This window comes from Onychostruthus taczanowskii, unplaced genomic scaffold, assembly GCF_017590055.1.
Source record: "Onychostruthus taczanowskii isolate IOZ18803 unplaced genomic scaffold, ASM1759005v1 scaffold37, whole genome shotgun sequence".
Taxonomy (NCBI): domain Eukaryota; kingdom Metazoa; phylum Chordata; class Aves; order Passeriformes; family Passeridae; genus Onychostruthus; species Onychostruthus taczanowskii.
The window spans coordinates 7982034-8000755 of record NW_024501126.1 but is presented as its reverse complement, the minus strand read 5'-3'; the positions used below and the strand labels follow the sequence as shown (position 1 = coordinate 8000755).

The 18722-nt window shown below is 34.2% G+C and overlaps 1 protein-coding gene across 2 annotated transcripts in view; it reads left to right on the top strand.

Annotated features, from left to right (window-relative positions):
• DNAH5 (dynein axonemal heavy chain 5) overlaps positions 1–17019 on the top strand; it is a 116178-nt gene extending 99159 nt beyond the window's left edge. For both annotated transcript variants that reach the window (XM_041411771.1, XM_041411770.1), the window contains exons 66-79: positions 1426–1669; positions 2488–2602; positions 3070–3260; positions 4091–4212; positions 4961–5110; positions 6518–6763; positions 8087–8306; positions 8916–9121; positions 9876–10079; positions 10661–10876; positions 11684–11896; positions 13318–13470; positions 15206–15437; positions 16844–17019. In XM_041411771.1, coding sequence (XP_041267705.1) covers positions 1426–1669; positions 2488–2602; positions 3070–3260; positions 4091–4212; positions 4961–5110; positions 6518–6763; positions 8087–8306; positions 8916–9121; positions 9876–10079; positions 10661–10876; positions 11684–11896; positions 13318–13470; positions 15206–15437; positions 16844–16995 — 2664 coding nt within the window. In that variant the 3' untranslated portion in view covers positions 16996–17019. The remainder of the gene's footprint in view (positions 1–1425; positions 1670–2487; positions 2603–3069; positions 3261–4090; positions 4213–4960; positions 5111–6517; positions 6764–8086; positions 8307–8915; positions 9122–9875; positions 10080–10660; positions 10877–11683; positions 11897–13317; positions 13471–15205; positions 15438–16843) is intronic.
• The last annotated feature ends 1703 nt before the right edge of the window (positions 17020–18722 follow it).

Genomic DNA, 18722 nt, shown 5'->3' with positions numbered 1-18722 from the left:
CTGATGTTGATTATGATGTTTCAATATACCATGAAAAAACTTAAATTTGGTAATAATAAGATGATTCTTCTTAATTTCCTTTTTAAGGTAAAAGGGCATTCTTTACAACAAATAAGTGCTTGATTTAGGAATGTAGGAGGAGAACATAGGTTGAGAAGTCCAGAAGTTTAGAATGTGGAAAAATAAAAAAAAAAACAAAACAAAAAAACCCAAACAATTTCAAAAGTTGTAATAGTATTTCAAAGCTGTATAAATGAAATGAAGGCTACTCAAATTAGGGAGTAAAACCCTTCCTTAAGCCTTGCTAAGGGCTATTATGTCTCTAGTGCTGTATGAGAGGTCGTGTGTTTCTTAGTGTTGTCCATTTTTCTTTGGAATATTAGCAGCCAGTAGGCAACATGGAAATGGACTTGACAATGACAGAGTGAACATGGAACTTCCAAGTTCGGGGAGACATTGTTAAAATTATCCACCAGACCTTTGTAACTTTGTGAAGTATTCATCTATACAGCAAATATTTCTACCAACTGTCTCACTTATGTTCATTTATAAGATTTGTATTAATCTTATCCTATGAAAAACTCCTAACCATTATCTCTCCTTTCTTTTTACTTCACTGTACTGAAACATTTAGTTATGCTTGAGTAAAGGATTTTTGTCTCTGAGGGATTAATTTATATTAAGTATTTAAAGGTTAATTTTAAGAATGAACTGAAAGGACTGTTATAGCTGAAAAATATTTTTCTAGAGATTTCAAATAGCTGTTTTTTTAATGTAAAACTCTTGATTAACGGTTATCCATCTTCTATATTAGGGCACTGCAAAGAATCTAGGTACATAAACCACCCAGATTATATTACTAAGTGTATAAAATAAATAATTCTAGTGAAGTAACTCAAGTTCTATATACTTTCTTAATCAATGAAGCATTTTAGTGAGAGGCTGAAATTACCCCTGTTTGATGGAGGAGTATTGGTACTTCTTGAAATATCTGGTGCTCGATTTGATGACTAAACATGGCTATTGAGACTAAGTTTTCAATATGGCAATTGTAAAGTAAGGCATAAATGAGGATAAGATTACATGGAGGGGAAAAAAGTCCTCTGTCTGGAATGGTGTTTGCATTTGTCTTTTCTGAAACAGAAGACAAACAATTGTGAACTTCTTATTCTTTTAGGGCATGACACAAGCATCTCCCATAATATTTGTAAAAAATTATTTGTTAATGCCTACTTATGTAGCAGGTTCAGATTCTGGCAATATGTGTTGTGTTAGAAATACCACTGGAATTCTTTCCCCAAATTAATTCAGTTAGTCTTGACCTACACTTTTTTAGTAGGATCAGTATTTTTTAAGCTGCATTTTTTTATTATTATTATTTTGATTGCTCTTCTGTTTCCCAAATATTACCATGCAATCCGATAGGAATTAGAGAAAGAAAGAACTGATCTTATTGAAGATGTGACTATGAACAAAAGGAGGATTAAAGACCTAGAAGATAACCTTTTATTTCGACTTACAAGCACTAAGGGTTCTCTGGCAGATGATGAGACCCTACTAATTGTATTGAGTAACACTAAGAAGACTGCTGAAGAAGTAACACAGAAACTGCAAACTTCTGCTGAAACTGAAGTACAGATCAATTCAGCCCGTGAAGAGTACAGACCTGGTGAGTGAAGGTGGTCAAGGAAGACAAATAGTTAGACCATATATTTAAAACATCAATACTTAGAGAAATTGTAGGATGAGATCAGGAGCACCAAAATTGGTGGGAGAGATGTTTGAGTTCAAGATGTTGACATTCTTTTACAGAACTTACATAACATTAAGTACTCTATATCTGTTCTGATAAATGCTTCACCATTTATTCTTTGGTTATTATAGTCAACTGATTTCATGAAGTCTTTTGACTTTTACTTTTAACTGACAGGCAATAATGTGAAAAAAACAGTGGAAAAAATAGCTCTCTGTAATTGTCTGCATTCTTGGAAATGTGTAAGAAGGTACAGTTAGTGTACCAGAAACATTGCAGATATTGAAAAACCTTTGCATTTAAAACTGAATGACTACTGAAAAGACGTTAAATCAGTGCTGGGTAAGTTAAATCATTATAGTTCATTTGACTTTTATATGAGTCTTGTAAAAGTCTGTAAAAAGAAATTTGTTTGGATACTTAAACAGTATTTCAAACAGCCATAATTTTTATATGTTCTGCTGATGATCTCAGTATTGCTGATCTTCAGATATGCTTGTATTTGGAAACGGGGCTTTACAAAGTTGGCATTAATTACAGAAAAGATTTTTTCTCCTGATGTATACATGAGGATTAAATGAATGATTTTATTATTTTTCTTGCAGCAAAGAATAGAGAAACTCAAGGATCTTCAGTTATAATTAGTGTTAAAATCAGTGTACATGTTTTGGAGAGTTAAAGTTTTCTGCTCTGCATTTCTATTTTGAACAATTTTTTCTTTTCCCTCTCTTCAGTTGCAACTCGAGGTAGCATCTTGTACTTCCTTATCACTGAGATGAGTATGGTCAATGTCATGTATCAGACATCGCTTCGACAGTTTTTGGGGCTTTTTGACCGCTCCCTGGCCAGGTAATTTAGCTAACAATAAGTACAATTTGTATTTACCCAGTCATGGAGGTGCCTGTAGTGCAGTAAAAATTTATTGTAAACGAATATCAGGAAGAAGACTCTTACTTCAAGTAAATCTTGACCAGGAATTGCCAGCTTAAATACCGATAAAACTTTGTCACTTAGCAAGGCAAAGACCCTTCTAATGTACTTACAGTCCTTCAAAGTTTGCCCTTAGGTAATTAAAAAACATTATACTGCATTGATTTTCAGCTGGGCAAAAATACTTGATTAGAAAGGATTTTTTTGTTGCTGTTCCTTCAGTCTGAAAGTTGTTGCCAGCTTGCTGTCTGATATTCTGTTTGTGATCTATTATTTTTCATGTTTTGAAAGTACTGAACTATGGCCTTTTTCCTTTTGCATAGTATTCCCTTTTATAATAATTTATAAGAAAATCAACTTTCAACTGCAGACCTTTCTTCTAACAGGTCTACCAAGAGCCCTATAACCAGCAAGAGGGTTACCAATATTATTGAACATATGACGTACGAAGTGTTCAAGTATACTGCCCGAGGGCTCTATGAGGAGCACAAATTTCTTTTCACTTTACTGCTTACTTTGAAGGTTGATATACAAAGAAACAGAGTGAAGCATGAAGAATTTCTGACACTTATTAAAGGTGAGAACTATGAATAAATTATAAGGAAAGCACATTATTATTGTAGAAAAATTATGTATTTGTATCTCCTAGCAGCATGCTCCTTCTTTTTGCACATGAGAAATCAGTCAATTGTAAGAATACATGTTTACCATTCTGATCTGGTGACAGACAGCACTGTATGGCAGTTCTTTTATAGCAGCACATTGAATATTGATGAATATGTCTTTGTAATCATGCGAATTTGAAAGGAATATTGTTGTCTGCTGCTCAAATATCATCAGGTATGTGTTTAGCTTAGAAAAATTATTATTGTAGTAAACATGTTATAGTAACTGCAGCAAGTAGGAGCAGAAAATGATGCTAATATTTTAAAAGAACATCGGAGTCTCAACTGCATGTGACATGATCATGGCTTTGGTCTTAACTGCATACAAGCACTGAGTTCACTTGAAAGTTTGGATCAATTTTGTATTACCTATTCCAGAGACTTAATTTTCCAGGGAGCATTTGTTTATTTATTATATGTGTGAATTTTTCCATGTTGAATCTTCAGAATATCTTTTCCCAAAAAGCCTTTATTTCCAGGCACATTGCACAAAAAACCAGTAAAGCCTCAAAATATAAATTGGTTAATACTTCTGTTTAAGGTACATAATATTAAAAAAATTATATAAACGAATCAAATTGCCAACTCAGCTTAATCACATATGGCATGGTTTTGTAAGGTAGAAAACTCCTGTAACATCATTATTTAAAAACTGGATTATTGTACTTTTTATTTTTCCCTCTTATTTTGTTTATTTTTCTTTGTCTCTCCAACAGCATTAATTAATTTCAATTTCTTGCAGGTGGTGCTTCCCTAGACCTTAAAGCTTGTCCTCCTAAGCCAGCTAAATGGATTCTGGATATGACTTGGTTGAACTTGGTGGAGCTCAGTAAGCTTGAACAGTTTTCAGATATTCTTGATCAAGTACGTAAGGGCTTTTGAAAGTTGATCTCTTGTTTAACAAGTAATTGTCTGGTAGCAATCAAGCCATATGGCGGAAACTGGTTTTATTTTATGGAAGAGAAACTGAGACCAGATAGCCACAGTTATGGTCCTGACAGCTTAGCAACCTATGTCGACATAAAAACTCAACCACCCCCAGGAAAATAAGAAGAGTGTGGAGAGTGTTCACACTTTATAACATTATAATATTTTTGGATTGGGATTCAACTTGCCATTATCCAATTAAAACATTGCAACTTTTTTAAAATTCTGGTTATTATATTACCTTGCATCCCTGTTGTGCTTTCTTACACTATGTTTTATGATGCTTGTTCCAATATTTCTCTGGTTACATGGAGTAAAAGTTGGGGAGAAGGTACATTCATGTGGAGACCAATTATGTACTTGCTGTTTTCAAAGCTATGTCTGTGCCTAGCCATCCATATTCTGACATAGCCATGCTATCAGAATATAAAATACTGATTAGTACTTCTGTTTTCAGAATATGAATACTCCAGGGTGCTGCATTCTACAATAGCATACTTATAATCTGAAATTTTATCTTATCATTTTTAATAGTCTTATTAAATCTGTGGAAGAATATCTCTAAACAAATGCCTGGGTGTGGATTTCATGTCTCTGACTCTCATTAAAAGTTTGTGACCTAGTGACAGTGCAAATATGACTTGTCTGTTTAGTGATTTTTGCTTCTTTGATGGTATAATTGCAGATTTCCAGAGACGAGAAACAGTGGAAAATGTGGTTTGATAGTAAGAATCCCGAAGAAGAATTGGTTCCTAGTGGCTATGGTGAATCTCTGGACTGCTTCAGACATCTTCTTCTTATCAGATCTTGGTGTCCTGACAGGACCATAGCTCAGGTATATTTATATAGCCTGCAGGGTCTGTTTAGGTATCATTAGAGTAATAGTTTTCAGATTGCAAGTTTGTACTATCTTATATAATGCTAAACACCTTTTTGTAATGGACCTTTATGCTGTATTTTCTGAAATTCTTTTCAGACCATTTATGTATTTGTCACAAGGGCAGTGATAAAAAATTATTCCAATATATTGAATAAATATTATTCACTGTGGTGGATATCACAGTGGTGATTTCTGCTGGAATCATATGTGTTTATCCAGATCTGCTTTATTAGTTCAGAAGATACTTTTGGCTATCCTTGCTTACTCACTAGAATTTTAGAAGTGTCCCCATATTAGGCTGAAGTAAAATATTTTAATGAACTTGACTGGCTGAGAGAAAGTTGAAAATGATTTAATTGAGAAACTATTTCTTGCATGGAAGAACTAGAACCACTTTAGAAAAATCTTTACTAAAGTCTGCTCAAAGCTCTCAATTTAAAGACATCTATTAAAAAATTACAGTAGTGAAGTTTATTAAATAGACCTTTTTTAAAGAAAAATCATCTTCTAGGAGCCTATTTTGAACACTTATGCTCTTCTCCAGTATGAAAACCCAAAAAAATTATAAAATTACTGACAATTCAGAGCAATTAATGATGATTTATTGAAATTGGAATGCATCATTTGAAGTGTGGTATTAATTTTATTGATGCATATCTTTAGACATGATTGGATGCAGAGAAAATCTCACCAGTTATTGGTGTAACTGCAATCAATAGGGTAAGCAGTACTGTGTAAAGAACATCTCTCTGATGTCTGCAATCTGTCTGAAACAGATCACACAAGATTAGTTCCTCCCTGCTGTTAATGGGGCAAGGTAAACGTTCATATTTCGATGATTTTTTGAAAACTCATAGTTTATCAAATGTTTAACGCTGAATGTCTTTTGTCTCTGAGAGGTAACCCAGAGGTATTAAGGGGAAGATTTATCTAGGACAAGAGCTGTGTGGGGGGGAAAGTACAAGAAAGATCATCTCAGACTATTCTTCTTGATTTTGAGGCTAAGAGTTACACTATCTAATGGAGATATCCTTAAATCATTGAAAATTTTCTACAGTTTTAGAAAAGTTATTATTTTTATTATACTCTAATTATAGTTATTACGTATAAAAATACATACAGATATATGTATCATAATTATTTTAAAAAAATTAACTGGTTGTATAAGGCTATAAGAAATAACACTTTCAAAGACAATATGATGTGTTGACACATAAAAATAAACTTGTTGTATATTTGTATTTTTGATAAAAATTTTTAGCAGCCTTTGGTCTTCAGCTGACTTTTTGGTAGTATTTACACTGGGAAGAAGACAGTATCAAATGGTTAGGTCTCAAGTTCAATTTACATTTTTTAATATAGGCAAGAAGATATATCACTGACACTATGGGAGAGAAATACGCAGAGGGAGTCATCTTGGACTTGGAGAAAACATGGGAAGAGTCAGATCCACGTACTCCCCTCATATGCTTTCTTTCCATGGGCTCTGATCCTACCGACTCAATTATTGCTTTGGGAAAAAGACTGAAGACAGAAACGTGTTGTGTTTCCATGGGCCAGGGGCAAGGAATCCATGCTCGTAAACTTCTGCAGCAGACAATGGCTCATGTAAGCAACAAAAAATCTGAACGTTTTTCTCTGTGTATTAAACATTTAGAAATAAAAATCCTGCCATGAGATAATGTTGTTTGGTGGGTAGTTAATGCAGATGCAAACCCTTACATTTATTTATATGTGTCCTAAGCAAGAGAACTGTATTTTCACAGTCCTTCAATTTGCCATAACAAGCTTCTTGTTTCTGTGCAGATGTTTTTCATTGAAAATTGAGTGTTTTCTTATAAAATAGAGTTTTAATAGTTGATTGCAGACTGATGAAGATAGCTGAATTGATTTTTTAAGGTTTTTTTTTTTGTTATATTACCAGTAAATATTCTTCTGTAGGCATTTCAGATTATATTTTCAGTTTTTTATTTTTAGTAATATGGATGTATTTTGCTAACTGAAGAAAATGAATTCTAAATATGCTATTGATAGTTACATAAACTTGAGAAGAACAAGATAGTATAGCAAGTTATTTCATATTGCTGTAGTCTGAATTTGGGCTTGTGAGGGACAGTCTGGTAGCACAGGCATTTTACAGAAAGAGAAATTAAAGAACAAAACTATCTGTATAAGAAAGGTAAGATGTTCCAATTTGGCATGCTTTGCAAATCAGGTGATACTACTGCTATGCCTGCTGATGTGAAAATATTGATCTTATTCTCCTGTGCTATGAGCTTCTTTTTATAACCTGTTTTACTCTGACTTTTACTTCAGATTCTTGTTTGATAACTTCTCATAAGAACTAATAAGATGAAATAAGATAAGAACATAGGAGCATAAGATCAAATGAGAGTAAACCCATTCAAAAACATGGGAAAGGAGTACCTGTTGTTTAGTTAAGAGAAATGCAGTTATATTCCTTCACTGTATCACAAGCCCTCTTAGTGAAGAGGTATATGAGAAATATGGTAATTCATATAAGAAAGTTTGACAATTATTGATTGCTAGCAATAGATTAATTATATATGTTTATTTGGTTATTTTCCAAGCCTGGGACCCTTGTGAGGAACAAGGTTTAGCAGGTTGCTCTATCGAGCTACTCCTGAGCTCCCTTATGTAAGTCAAAATTTATCAGTTTCTATCAGCACTGACTACAGTGACAGGTATGTTTTAAATGACAAGGTATGTTTTAAATGTATTGAAATGGAAAAGGTAGAGACAATTTGAAAAGACCAGATGAGGCAAGTAGGGACCACTTGTTCAGGTGAAAAAAACCAAATAAGCTAACACCATCTTCAGAAGAAACAGCCCACAGCTTAGCTCCCCTCAAGGAGTGATTTCAGTTTTTGAACAACTGGTAACTTATAAAATTCTGTTTTTTTAAACTAGGGAGGTTGGGCACTTCTGCAAAACTGCCACCTTGGACTTGACTTTCTAGATGAGTTAATGGACACTGTAGTAGAGACAGAGAGTGTTCATGAAAGCTTTAGACTGTGGATGACAACGGACATTCACAAACAGTTCCCCATCACCCTTCTTCAAATGTCGATTAAGTTTACCAATGAACCACCACAAGGGCTCAGAGCTGGACTAAAGAGAACATACAGTGGTGAGTGCTAGAATGGTAATGATTTACAATTAAATTTTGGACTGTGATGCTATTGTGTGGTCATGTTAAATTGGTAGTAAATGTAAGCTAGTATGAGGAACTGTTCACAATGATGCCAGGACACATCTTAGTTTTTGTTATGAAAATTAAGAAGATGATTTGCTGACGTTCTGTTGTCAGAACTAATTGGATAGCAAAACATGGAATGCATTTTTTCTCACATGTTGGCTTCTAGAATCTTAGTTCAAAGTATTTGAATTTTTAATATTCTGTCTTTTGGCAGAAAAGTGACATGGTTGGCTATCAAGTGCTCTTTACACTACATAAAATAAAGGACAAAGATTCTGTGAAGAAAGCAACTTGATGTGAATTCAGCTATTAGTAAATTGTGGTTTTTTTCCCCCTGAAGTTTACTCTTTTAATTTGAGCAATTTAATAACATGCTATAAGTTGTCTCCAGTGCAGAACACTTTGTAGGACAATAATTTGCACTTGGGAGAGGCAGAGAGCCAAGTGAATATCTCTAGAGTGTTATTTTAGTACTGATTTGAAATAGTTTTGAAAAAGACGATTATAGTGATTCTCATACAGCCCATTTGCAATCAATAGGTGTCAGCCAGGATTTATTAGATGCCAGTAAAATGGTGCAATGGAAACCACTGTTGTATGCTGTAGCCTTTCTGCACTCCACCGTTCAGGAAAGACGCAAGTTTGGGTCTCTGGGTTGGAATATTCCCTATGAGTTTAATCAAGCTGATTTTAATGCTACGGTGCAGTTTGTTCAAAACCACTTGAATCGCATGGATACCAAGAAGGTAATTAATGATTTTGTGGGAAAAGTGGATTAAGATGATGGATCTTTCTAGTAGTGGAATGTATGTAAATGCTTCCTAATAACTGAACTACAGGAGTGATTTTAACTTATTGTTTTTCCCACAAATATTGAATATTTCAAGTATATCTGTCTCTACAGCAGCAGACTTAGACTTCTAATCCAGTGCATGTTTAATTTCTGTATTAACCTTTACATTTAAAAATGCCTTCCCAGCCATCTCCGAAATATAAACCTTAGAAGTATAGACCTTTTCAATTCTAATTAAGTCAACTAGTTAAAAAGGGATATTTCAAATACTCTTTTGTTTAAATCTGTTTTGAGTAGAAATAAGATTTACCCCCTCCCCATCTTTGCAGTATGAAGAAATCAAAAGTTGTTTTAAATGATTATACACGAATGTCTCCTGCATTTCTCACTTTCATATTTTCAGTTGTCATACAGAGAGGTCTGTGGCAGAGCAACTTTCAGTTGGCATTTCAAGTGAAAGGAGAATTCAAATATATCTGTATCCTTCTTGCTATCTTCAAGATGCTCTTGAATTTGTCAGTGAATTCTATTCTGAGAAATCCTTGCAGGTATTCAGGAAAGGCAAGACTATAATGAAAAAAAGAGTAATAGGAAAGTAACTTTCTTTCAAATGGGACAGGCATGGTATATCAGCTGTTTTTATTTAGGCAGGTCTAAGTAAATAAGAAGGGGATTAGCTGAAGCCAGTGCTTTCTGCTTGGTTTTAGGGGATCTCCTGGAATACTCTATGTTATATGATAGGTGAGATCCAGTATGGTGGTCGTGTGACAGATGACTTTGACAAAAGACTCATGAACACCTTTGTGAAGATTTGGTTCAGTGAAAATACATTCAGCCAGGAATTCAGCTTCTACAAAGGATACAGCATACCCAAATGTACTATGGTGGATCAGTACCTTCAGTACATACAGGTTGGTAAAGAAAGCTAATCACTTGTTTCTCTTAAGTTTCTGATTCCCTATAATTTTTATCTTTTTTCTGTATTTTTTCTTACATTCACAGATTTTTAAACTGATTTCTAGCAGCTTGCATATCTATTAGTGACAACTAATTATTGTTATCAATGTTATAATCTGCATGACAGTAATATATATTTTCTTTTTCATGCGTTTTGCTTGTGGGACATACCTAAAGGCACAAAGTTATTAAAGAGGGCAAAGAACAGAGTCCAGACATTGGGTACAACCTCTTTGAAATAAAAGGTCTAGATATATGAGAGTAAAAGTTTATTATTAAAATAGTGTATAGTTGTTAAAACACAATTTTTTTGCTGTGATTTGAGCTGTGGCCTCACCCACAGCAAGTTACTTGGCTTAAGACTATTTGAAGAAATCTAGCTTGTTACTTAACAGTTATCGAGGGATTTTTTTCCTGTTTTTTATTTGGTTTTGTTGTGTGTTGAGTTTTATGGTTTTTTTTTAAATTTTTTAAATTTTTTTAATGATTTGCTTCTAAATCTCCAGTTGTACTCTTTTTGTATTTTACTATGTAGAGCCTTCCTGCTTATGACACACCAGAGGTGTTTGGTTTGCACCCCAATGCAGATATCACCTACCAAAGTAAAGTTTCCAGAGATGTACTGGACACCATCCTCAGTATTCAGCCTAAGGATAGCTCTGGTGGAAGAGGTGAAACTCGAGAGGCAGTTGTAGCCAGATTGGCTGATGATATGCTGGAAAAACTTCCTGCTGATTATGTACCATTTGAAGTGAGTTAATGAAATTCTGGCAAAAACGTTTGCTTCATCTTGCCTTTTATGGATTAAAAAAACCCCAAACAACAAAACCTAAAAACTTTTCTAAAAGCATGTTTGAATCAATTAATACAGGCAATACTTTTTATTAAAAATAAGTGTGGCCAAGCTATTAATATTTATAATGAAGTAACTAAATGTGTGCTGAAGTGCTTTTGTAAGAACTTTTTCAGAAATACTAAACCCGTTTATGCTTAAGTTGGCATTTGCACTATGGGGGAGAAAGGATCATTAGCTTTTAAATGAGGTTGTTGACACTATAACATTTCTGGTTATGTTCATGCAGCTGTTTATTTGTTAATTTAACACTTTTGATTAAAAATGTATCAGTGACTTTGGTTAGAATGCAAGACTGCCTGGTATTGTGATAGTTCCCTGGCATTGCTGCTATGTTGAAGCAATGTAGCTGGGGCAATTACTCTTGGTTGGTTTGTTCAAAAAGGACCTTGTAACTGCTTGTTGGAGCTAAAGCTGAATTCTTTGAACTAAAGTAAACAGCCTACAAGCTCTTTAAGTGGGATAAGCTCAAAGACTAAATCATGACTTGGACTAAAACATAGCCAGTCTCAGCATTACAGATTTCTCTTGGAACAAATTCTGTGTTTTTCTCTGGTAGATAATTCAAGGGAGGTGCCAAACTGACCATTTAAGCTCATAAATAAATTATGTTATGTCTCAAAGATGATATTGGGGCCTAACATTGACTAAAGCCAATTTTGTTTTTTCACTTCTATTGAAGAATCTTTGGTTTTCTACCAACAGGTAAAAGAAAAACTAAAGAACATGGGACCTTTTCAACCCATGCACATATTTTTGCGACAGGAAATTGAACAAATGCAGAGAGTTATTTCTTTAGTGAGAAGCACTCTGACTGATCTAAAACTTGCTATTGATGGGACAATAGTTATGAGTGAAAATCTGAGGGATGCTTTAGACTGCATGTACGATGGAAGGATTCCTGCTAGCTGGAAAAAGGTAGGTGTACATCACTTGTTCTGGAAAGAAATAAAAAAATCTATTTCTGAAAATTAGATTAAACTGCTAGACTTAGAGGAAACATTTTTTTTCAAACTATGTTTCAGGTGTTTTAACCAGAGCTGTACAACTGCTGGAATAGATTTTGTGTTAAAATAAACATACTCAAAACAAGAATTCTTTAATTTATGAAAATTGAAATGAATGCAAAGGATGCAGATGTGTGCCATTTTAACAACCTGTTACATATTGGCAGTATAAAAACCAAGAGAGAGGAGAGAAATTTAAAATGTGATGATGGATTTTAAAAATTAGCACCCACATTAGTGAACTAAGATGGTGTTATTTATTGGACATGTATAATTATTGGACATCCTTTTGTGGGTTAACTAGAGGTGGCCTGTCTATCTAGGTCACAATCAGTGCGCTTTGAGTTTCAGTAATAGTCACATAATTGCAGAATAGCAGATGCTGGAAAGGACCTATGGAGACAGTGTAGTTTAATCACACTTTCTAAAGCAGGGTCAGTTAAATCAGGTTTCCCAGGAGTCTCCAGAACCAGATAGGTTCAACCCATTGCACTGTTTGATCACTTTCACAGTAAAAACCAACCAATCAACCAACCACCAGCCAAAGAAACAAAAAACTCCTTAAGTTGAAACAGAATGTCTGACATTTCATCCTGTTCCTATTGCCTTCTCTCAAATTGCTGAAAAGGATGAGGCTCCATGTTCTGTCCTCCACATGAGATATAAACACATTTAAGCCTCCTTTAAACCTTCTCTTCTCCAAGCTAAATAATCCCAGCTCTCAACCTCTCCCCACAGAAATTGTTTTCAGGGATAATTAAACCTGTTAACGGCAACTGATGGAAAGAAAAATGGGGTTTTTTTTTGAAAGAAAAAAGGTGTTTTTCATTATTTGCTTGCTTTCTACTTTTTCTACTGACAAAGCATTTTCATGATAGAAAACCTAAATGTAAACAGATGCTTCACAACACAGCTGTATCTCCACATAGTCCAAGCTCAGTTTTCCTTAGGTTTTATTCAGAAGAATAAAAGTGCAGAACAGTCATACAGAAATCACATTGTCTTGATATATGGACCTTGGAATTATAAAGACATGTATACAATTTTTCTTTTTAGCTTATACAGCTGTCTAAGCTTGCAAAAATGTCATAAAATGGACAATTCCACAGAGAGCATTAAACATGTAAATGGAATAGTAGACATGAATTTGAACAGAGAAAGAAATGCCTTCAGGTTTCAGTGGGATGCAAAGTTTAAGCATCAGATTAAAGTTAAGGCATGATGGAGGATCTTCAAATATGCTTTGCTAATATTACATTGTTTATTACCATGGAAGGATGTAGCTTTTCTTGACAGCAGTATGCTATTTCAAAACATGTTTACTGTTTTTAGGCATCTTGGCCTTCCAGTACACTTGGTTTCTGGTTTACTGAGCTTCTAGAAAGAAACCACCAGTTTTACAAGTGGATTTTTGAAAGTCGACCAAACTGTTTCTGGATGACTGGGTTTTTTAATCCTCAAGGATTTTTAACTGCAGTGAGACAGGTAAACTGTGTTTGAAGTCTTAGTCACTTATTTTTTCTCATGCTTTTAAAAATAAAATGTATTGTCTGATGAAGGATGAGTTTATACACATGGGAAGATATGTGACTGTCTAACATTTCCTGAGTGAACTGCTCTTCCTTCATACATACTTTTTCAGTATAACAACCACTAATATGTTAAATTATGTTTCCTGTGTTGACCAAGGCACAAATAAATAAAGACTTCCTTACAATATTATTAAGGTAGACTAGAAAAATATTTAATCTCATGTTTGCATTGAGATATCTCTGAGAATGGCCATTCAGCCCATGAATTTGTCTTTTTCCCCTTCTCTTTTGTTCTGTGTTCAATACCTACCTGACTGGAGACTGGGCTGAAAAGCTATTCAGAATTAGTATTACATTTCACTGCTGCTGTTCAGTAGCTGATTAAGTCTTTCTTCAGGAAGTGGGAAAGACTTTCCTTTATTAATGCATAGAAGTATGATATTTGATGTGTTTGCTAATGTGTATATATATATATATATATGTTGATTTGGTGATTGTGTTGGCTACTCAGCAACTTTTCTACTTAAAAGGAAGCAATAAATGCCTGTGTTGATCAGCATAAAGGGACATACTGGATGCAGTAAGCATCTGGAATGTGTTAAATTAAAAAAGAATACTCAAGTGAAAATAAAATGGGACCTCAGGAAAAAAAAAAAAAGCCCAAACTTTTGGAGAAGAGAATGAAGATTTGTGGAGTAGGAAAAATATCCCCTCTTACTCAGGTCTGGGTAGTGTAATATAAAATTTCAAGCATATAGCCTTGGAATTATGTAACAAAATATTTCTTTTGAGTGAACAGTCCTAAAATAGGACTATCTTTTGCATCCAAGCTTGTGGAAAAGGTTTTATAGCAGGATCGAAACCAGTTGGAAATGACAGAATTTTATGGTTCAGAAAAAAGGAACTGTGAATATGTAACAACCTAATATCCCAGGTAAATACCAAAGTGAGTTTCTTAGCTTTGATGTATGGTAAAACAAATAGAAATGAGAAACAGGAAGAGCCAGTATGATCACTGAGTTATAAATCTTGAGTTCTTTTATATCATTCGTGTAATGGCAACAGGGGGAAAGCATTTACTCCAATTACTTCAAAGAACATTTTTTGAAGCCATTAGAAGACTAGGATAAAACTTGAGTTTGCCATAACTTATTTGCATGGCATAGTAAATAACTGGGCTACTGAGAGTTGGGTGTTGTCCAGTGCGTTAACTAACAGGTTTTTTTGCAGTCTCTTTACATAGCTTTATAGCTGAGTGAGTTCTTACTCATTAAAAATACAGTTACTGAAGAGTAGAGGTGCAGAAAATGTTTCACTTACGATATGCAGGTAATGTTTTCTCATCTCATCAAATATGTGAAATTTTTGCGTTCACAAGAGCTGGCTACCATTGCCATTCAGTGGTTGTGTTATTTGGTATGGCCTTCAAATATTTTATATTATAGAAAGAAATTAAGATCAAATATAGTGGAAAAAGTACTGAAAGCTTTCTTGTAGTGCCATGCCATAACTCACTTAGAGAAAAGTCAGACTTCTGTAAACCTGGATATTGTAAAGGATTGGTGGTCTTTTTTATGCTAAAGAGGATATTTTATGACCATACAAATTTATTTCTAATAACTGCCGGGAAAAAGGGTTCTGTGCTCATGTGAAAATGTAACCACCTAACTTTTGTCTGGTTCGGGCAGGAAATAACAAGAGCAAACAAAGGATGGGCTCTTGACAGCGTAGTGCTGTGCAATGAAGTCACTAAATGGATGAAGGATGATATCACAAGCCCTCCTTCAGAAGGTGTCTACGTGTATGGGCTGTATTTAGAAGGAGCTGGCTGGGACAGAAGAAACATGAGACTCACAGAATCTAAGCCCAAGGTGCTCTTTGAGCTGATGCCAATTATAAGGATATATGCAGATAATAATAGTAAGTAACAGTATTGTAAAGGATGTTATTTCCATTTAATTCAATGTAACATTTTATTTAACTGCATTGAAATCTTTGCAGCTTGCAGGGATTTCATGAGGCTGTTGCTCATCATTATATACATAGCAAATCTCTTTCAAAGAGGAAAACTCTCCAGTCTTCCACTGAAAATGTGTTTTCAGACTTGCTTCATAATTGATAGTAGGCACTTTTCCTAATATTTAGATAGGTCTCTACACATGGTCTTAATGGTGTTAAGAACTTCGTAACAGGTAAGCTGTACATATTGACAATGTGTCTCACACTTAAAATGCCATTTTTCTTATACATAAACTCTGTGATCTCTGTACCCTCCATAACCTAAATCTAAATAATCTCTTTCACTCATACCAAAAATGAATGTAATTAATATATCTATATATAAAATATATGTATGTATATACAACATACAAGATACTCATGGATTGTATACACACACATACACACATATATACATATACGGGTGTATATTGTGTTTATAGATAACATGTTTATATATATATATACACATATATATATATACATATACATAGAATGTGTATATTTATAAAAACCTTTTTTTTTTTTTTTTTTGTCCTGAACAAGTCTGATTTTGAGCTCATGGAAGTAAGCAAGAGGTGGAGTGAGGTGGTGGGAGATGTTTTGTCTTTGAGGCAGTAAAGGAATGTAGGAATGGAAAGGAAACTTATGGGGCTTAAGGACAGTGCTGTGAAAATGTGCGATATGTCTTAATGTGATGGGTTTTTGCATATAAAATAGAACATGCTGTTGAATAGGTGTGTAAAACAGAATAGAATAATCCACTGCAGAACATAAAATTGGAAAACTTTGTTGAAAAGCATTCCACCTCTAAAAGCAAATCTTGCTAACATGCTATTTTGCATAGCTAATGTTTTATAAAAGGCATGATCAGCAGCCAAGATACTAAATAATGAATACTAAAGTACTGAGCATGACTAGATTACTGTTTCTAATTCTGCAGTGAAGTAGTTGATGACTTGTACTGTCAAATATGGAATGCATTTCAAACCGAAATGTTGAAAGTAGGGAAATTTTATTTTGGCATAATACATTGATAAGAAGTAATGTTCAGTGGGCATGTTGAACTAATGTTCTAATGTTCAGTAAGAAAATTAATTACTCTACAGTGTCCATTTACATGTATTGGTTTGCATCAGTTCCTAGGTGCTCATGTTAAACCTACAGAAATTTCAAACCATGTATGTCCTTCAGCTGGCAATAGCAAATAGAGGGCAGTGTACTTTTGAACTGGGATTCGGTTTTACATTTGCCTTATGATCATTCTCTTAGAGCCCCATTTTTTCAACTTAGTTTAATTGCTCTGTATGTCTCTTCTGTCTTTTCAGCTGCAAAAGATCCACGTCTGTATTCATGTCCGGTCTACAAAAAGAGCAGTCGAACAGATCTTAATTACATTGCTGCTATGGATCTTAAAACCCGTCAGCCTCCAGAGCACTGGGTACTCCGTGGAGTAGCACTTCTGTGTGATGTCAAGTAATGCTGAAAAAACAAAAAAGTTTTCCAGGAGTTCTTTTCTGATTTTAAATGCAAACATTATTATGTAGTTAGATACACAGTGGAAAACTTCTAAAAATATTGTTTCTAAATCATAGACTCCATTATGGTGTTTTTATAAAATTATTCTCAATAAACCTATACAATAGGCTTATAAATGCTACATCTTATAGTGACATTAACTTTGGTGTCTTTGAAAAATCATGACAAATATTTACTGCTCCTATTACTTATTACTCTGCATAAGCACTCCTCCTGTGTGCTTAATTTTACCTTGAATAAAGATTAATTGATTTGAACATTGTTACTTTTTGGTAGTAAATATTCTTGTATCAGGACTTACCTTCAAGAGACTAAATGCAAAGCTGGTGGTTTTATTTTTTTTTTCTCCTTTGTGTGTATCTATGGAGAACTAAGCCCTATTGCTCATTCATATTAGTTAAAATTCCTCAGGATTATGTTCCAAGATTTATTTCCTTGTTGCTTGCTGTCTAAATAAAGAAGGTAAGGCAGGAAAAAATCACACTTTTTTCACTACTTGGACAACAAATTCATTGTGTTGCATAGGAAAACAAGCATCTGACAGCTGCCAAAATTCCTTACTATCTGGCTCAAGACTTATAAATATATAATGGAACAGAAGCAATACAAAAGAATGAATAGCACACTTTTTGTGTGCTACTCTGTCAGAGTTGAGTCTCTTTTCATCAATGTTATTAGTAGATGGGGCCCTTCCCCTTCCCTTCCTTTTTCCTTCTTCCTTTTTTTTTTAATGTCTCCCTTTTTTTGCTTATGTGCTGCAGCTGTTTTGGTGTCTCACATAGAAAACCTCTCATGGAGGAATTAATCTTAAAAGAGCAATATTAGCAGCTCCATTTAATTGGACACTATGGGCCTCACACTTCAAGCACACTTATTTAATCATCAAAAAACCCAGTATATTTTTGTTGCTGAGTTCTGGAGGTCATGTATCTTAGTGGTCCACTAACCATTCCCAAAGATAGCTTGTTCGGAAGAGGAAGCAGAGAGAATCAGTATTCCTGCTGCATTTGCCATTCATAAAGGCTACAATGGAGAAACTGTTCTCAATTTTATGTCAGATCAACACAGGAGGCTTCATCATTAATTCCACAGTCACATCACTTGTAAAACTTAGGTGGCCTATTGATTCTGTCAAACAAATTCTGATTATAGAGGCCCTTCCCTGTAGGAATTAGTATTTTTTTTTCTTTTAAATAACTCACAATAATATGAATGAAATATGTGAAAATCTTTTATAGGAAATACTTTTAATTTAGACATGGTAATAAATAAAGTTAAAAGTGCTGAAGTGTTCTTTATTGAACCTCGAAGCACCATGTTTCAATTTCCAGGAGATTTTTGGATACTCACTGGAGTTCTAAGTTGCCATGGACTTGTGTCTTTTACCAAGACCTTCCTCTCTGAAGAAGATGAACATATTTCATCCTTGTGCAAGTCATTCATACTAAGAATTTACAAGCCACATGTGCTTCAAATACCACTTTTCAAATGGACACTTTTTGCACTGTCATTGTTTTAGATACAGTGGATACCTCAAACCCAATAGTAATTCAGTGAGAGGACTGTGCATATTTTTTTGAGTGTGATTTTCTGTGGGAATAGTAAAGCAAAGGATATTTCCCACACTGGTGATCCTAGTTATTCCAAAGGCTGTTAGGTCAGTGAAAC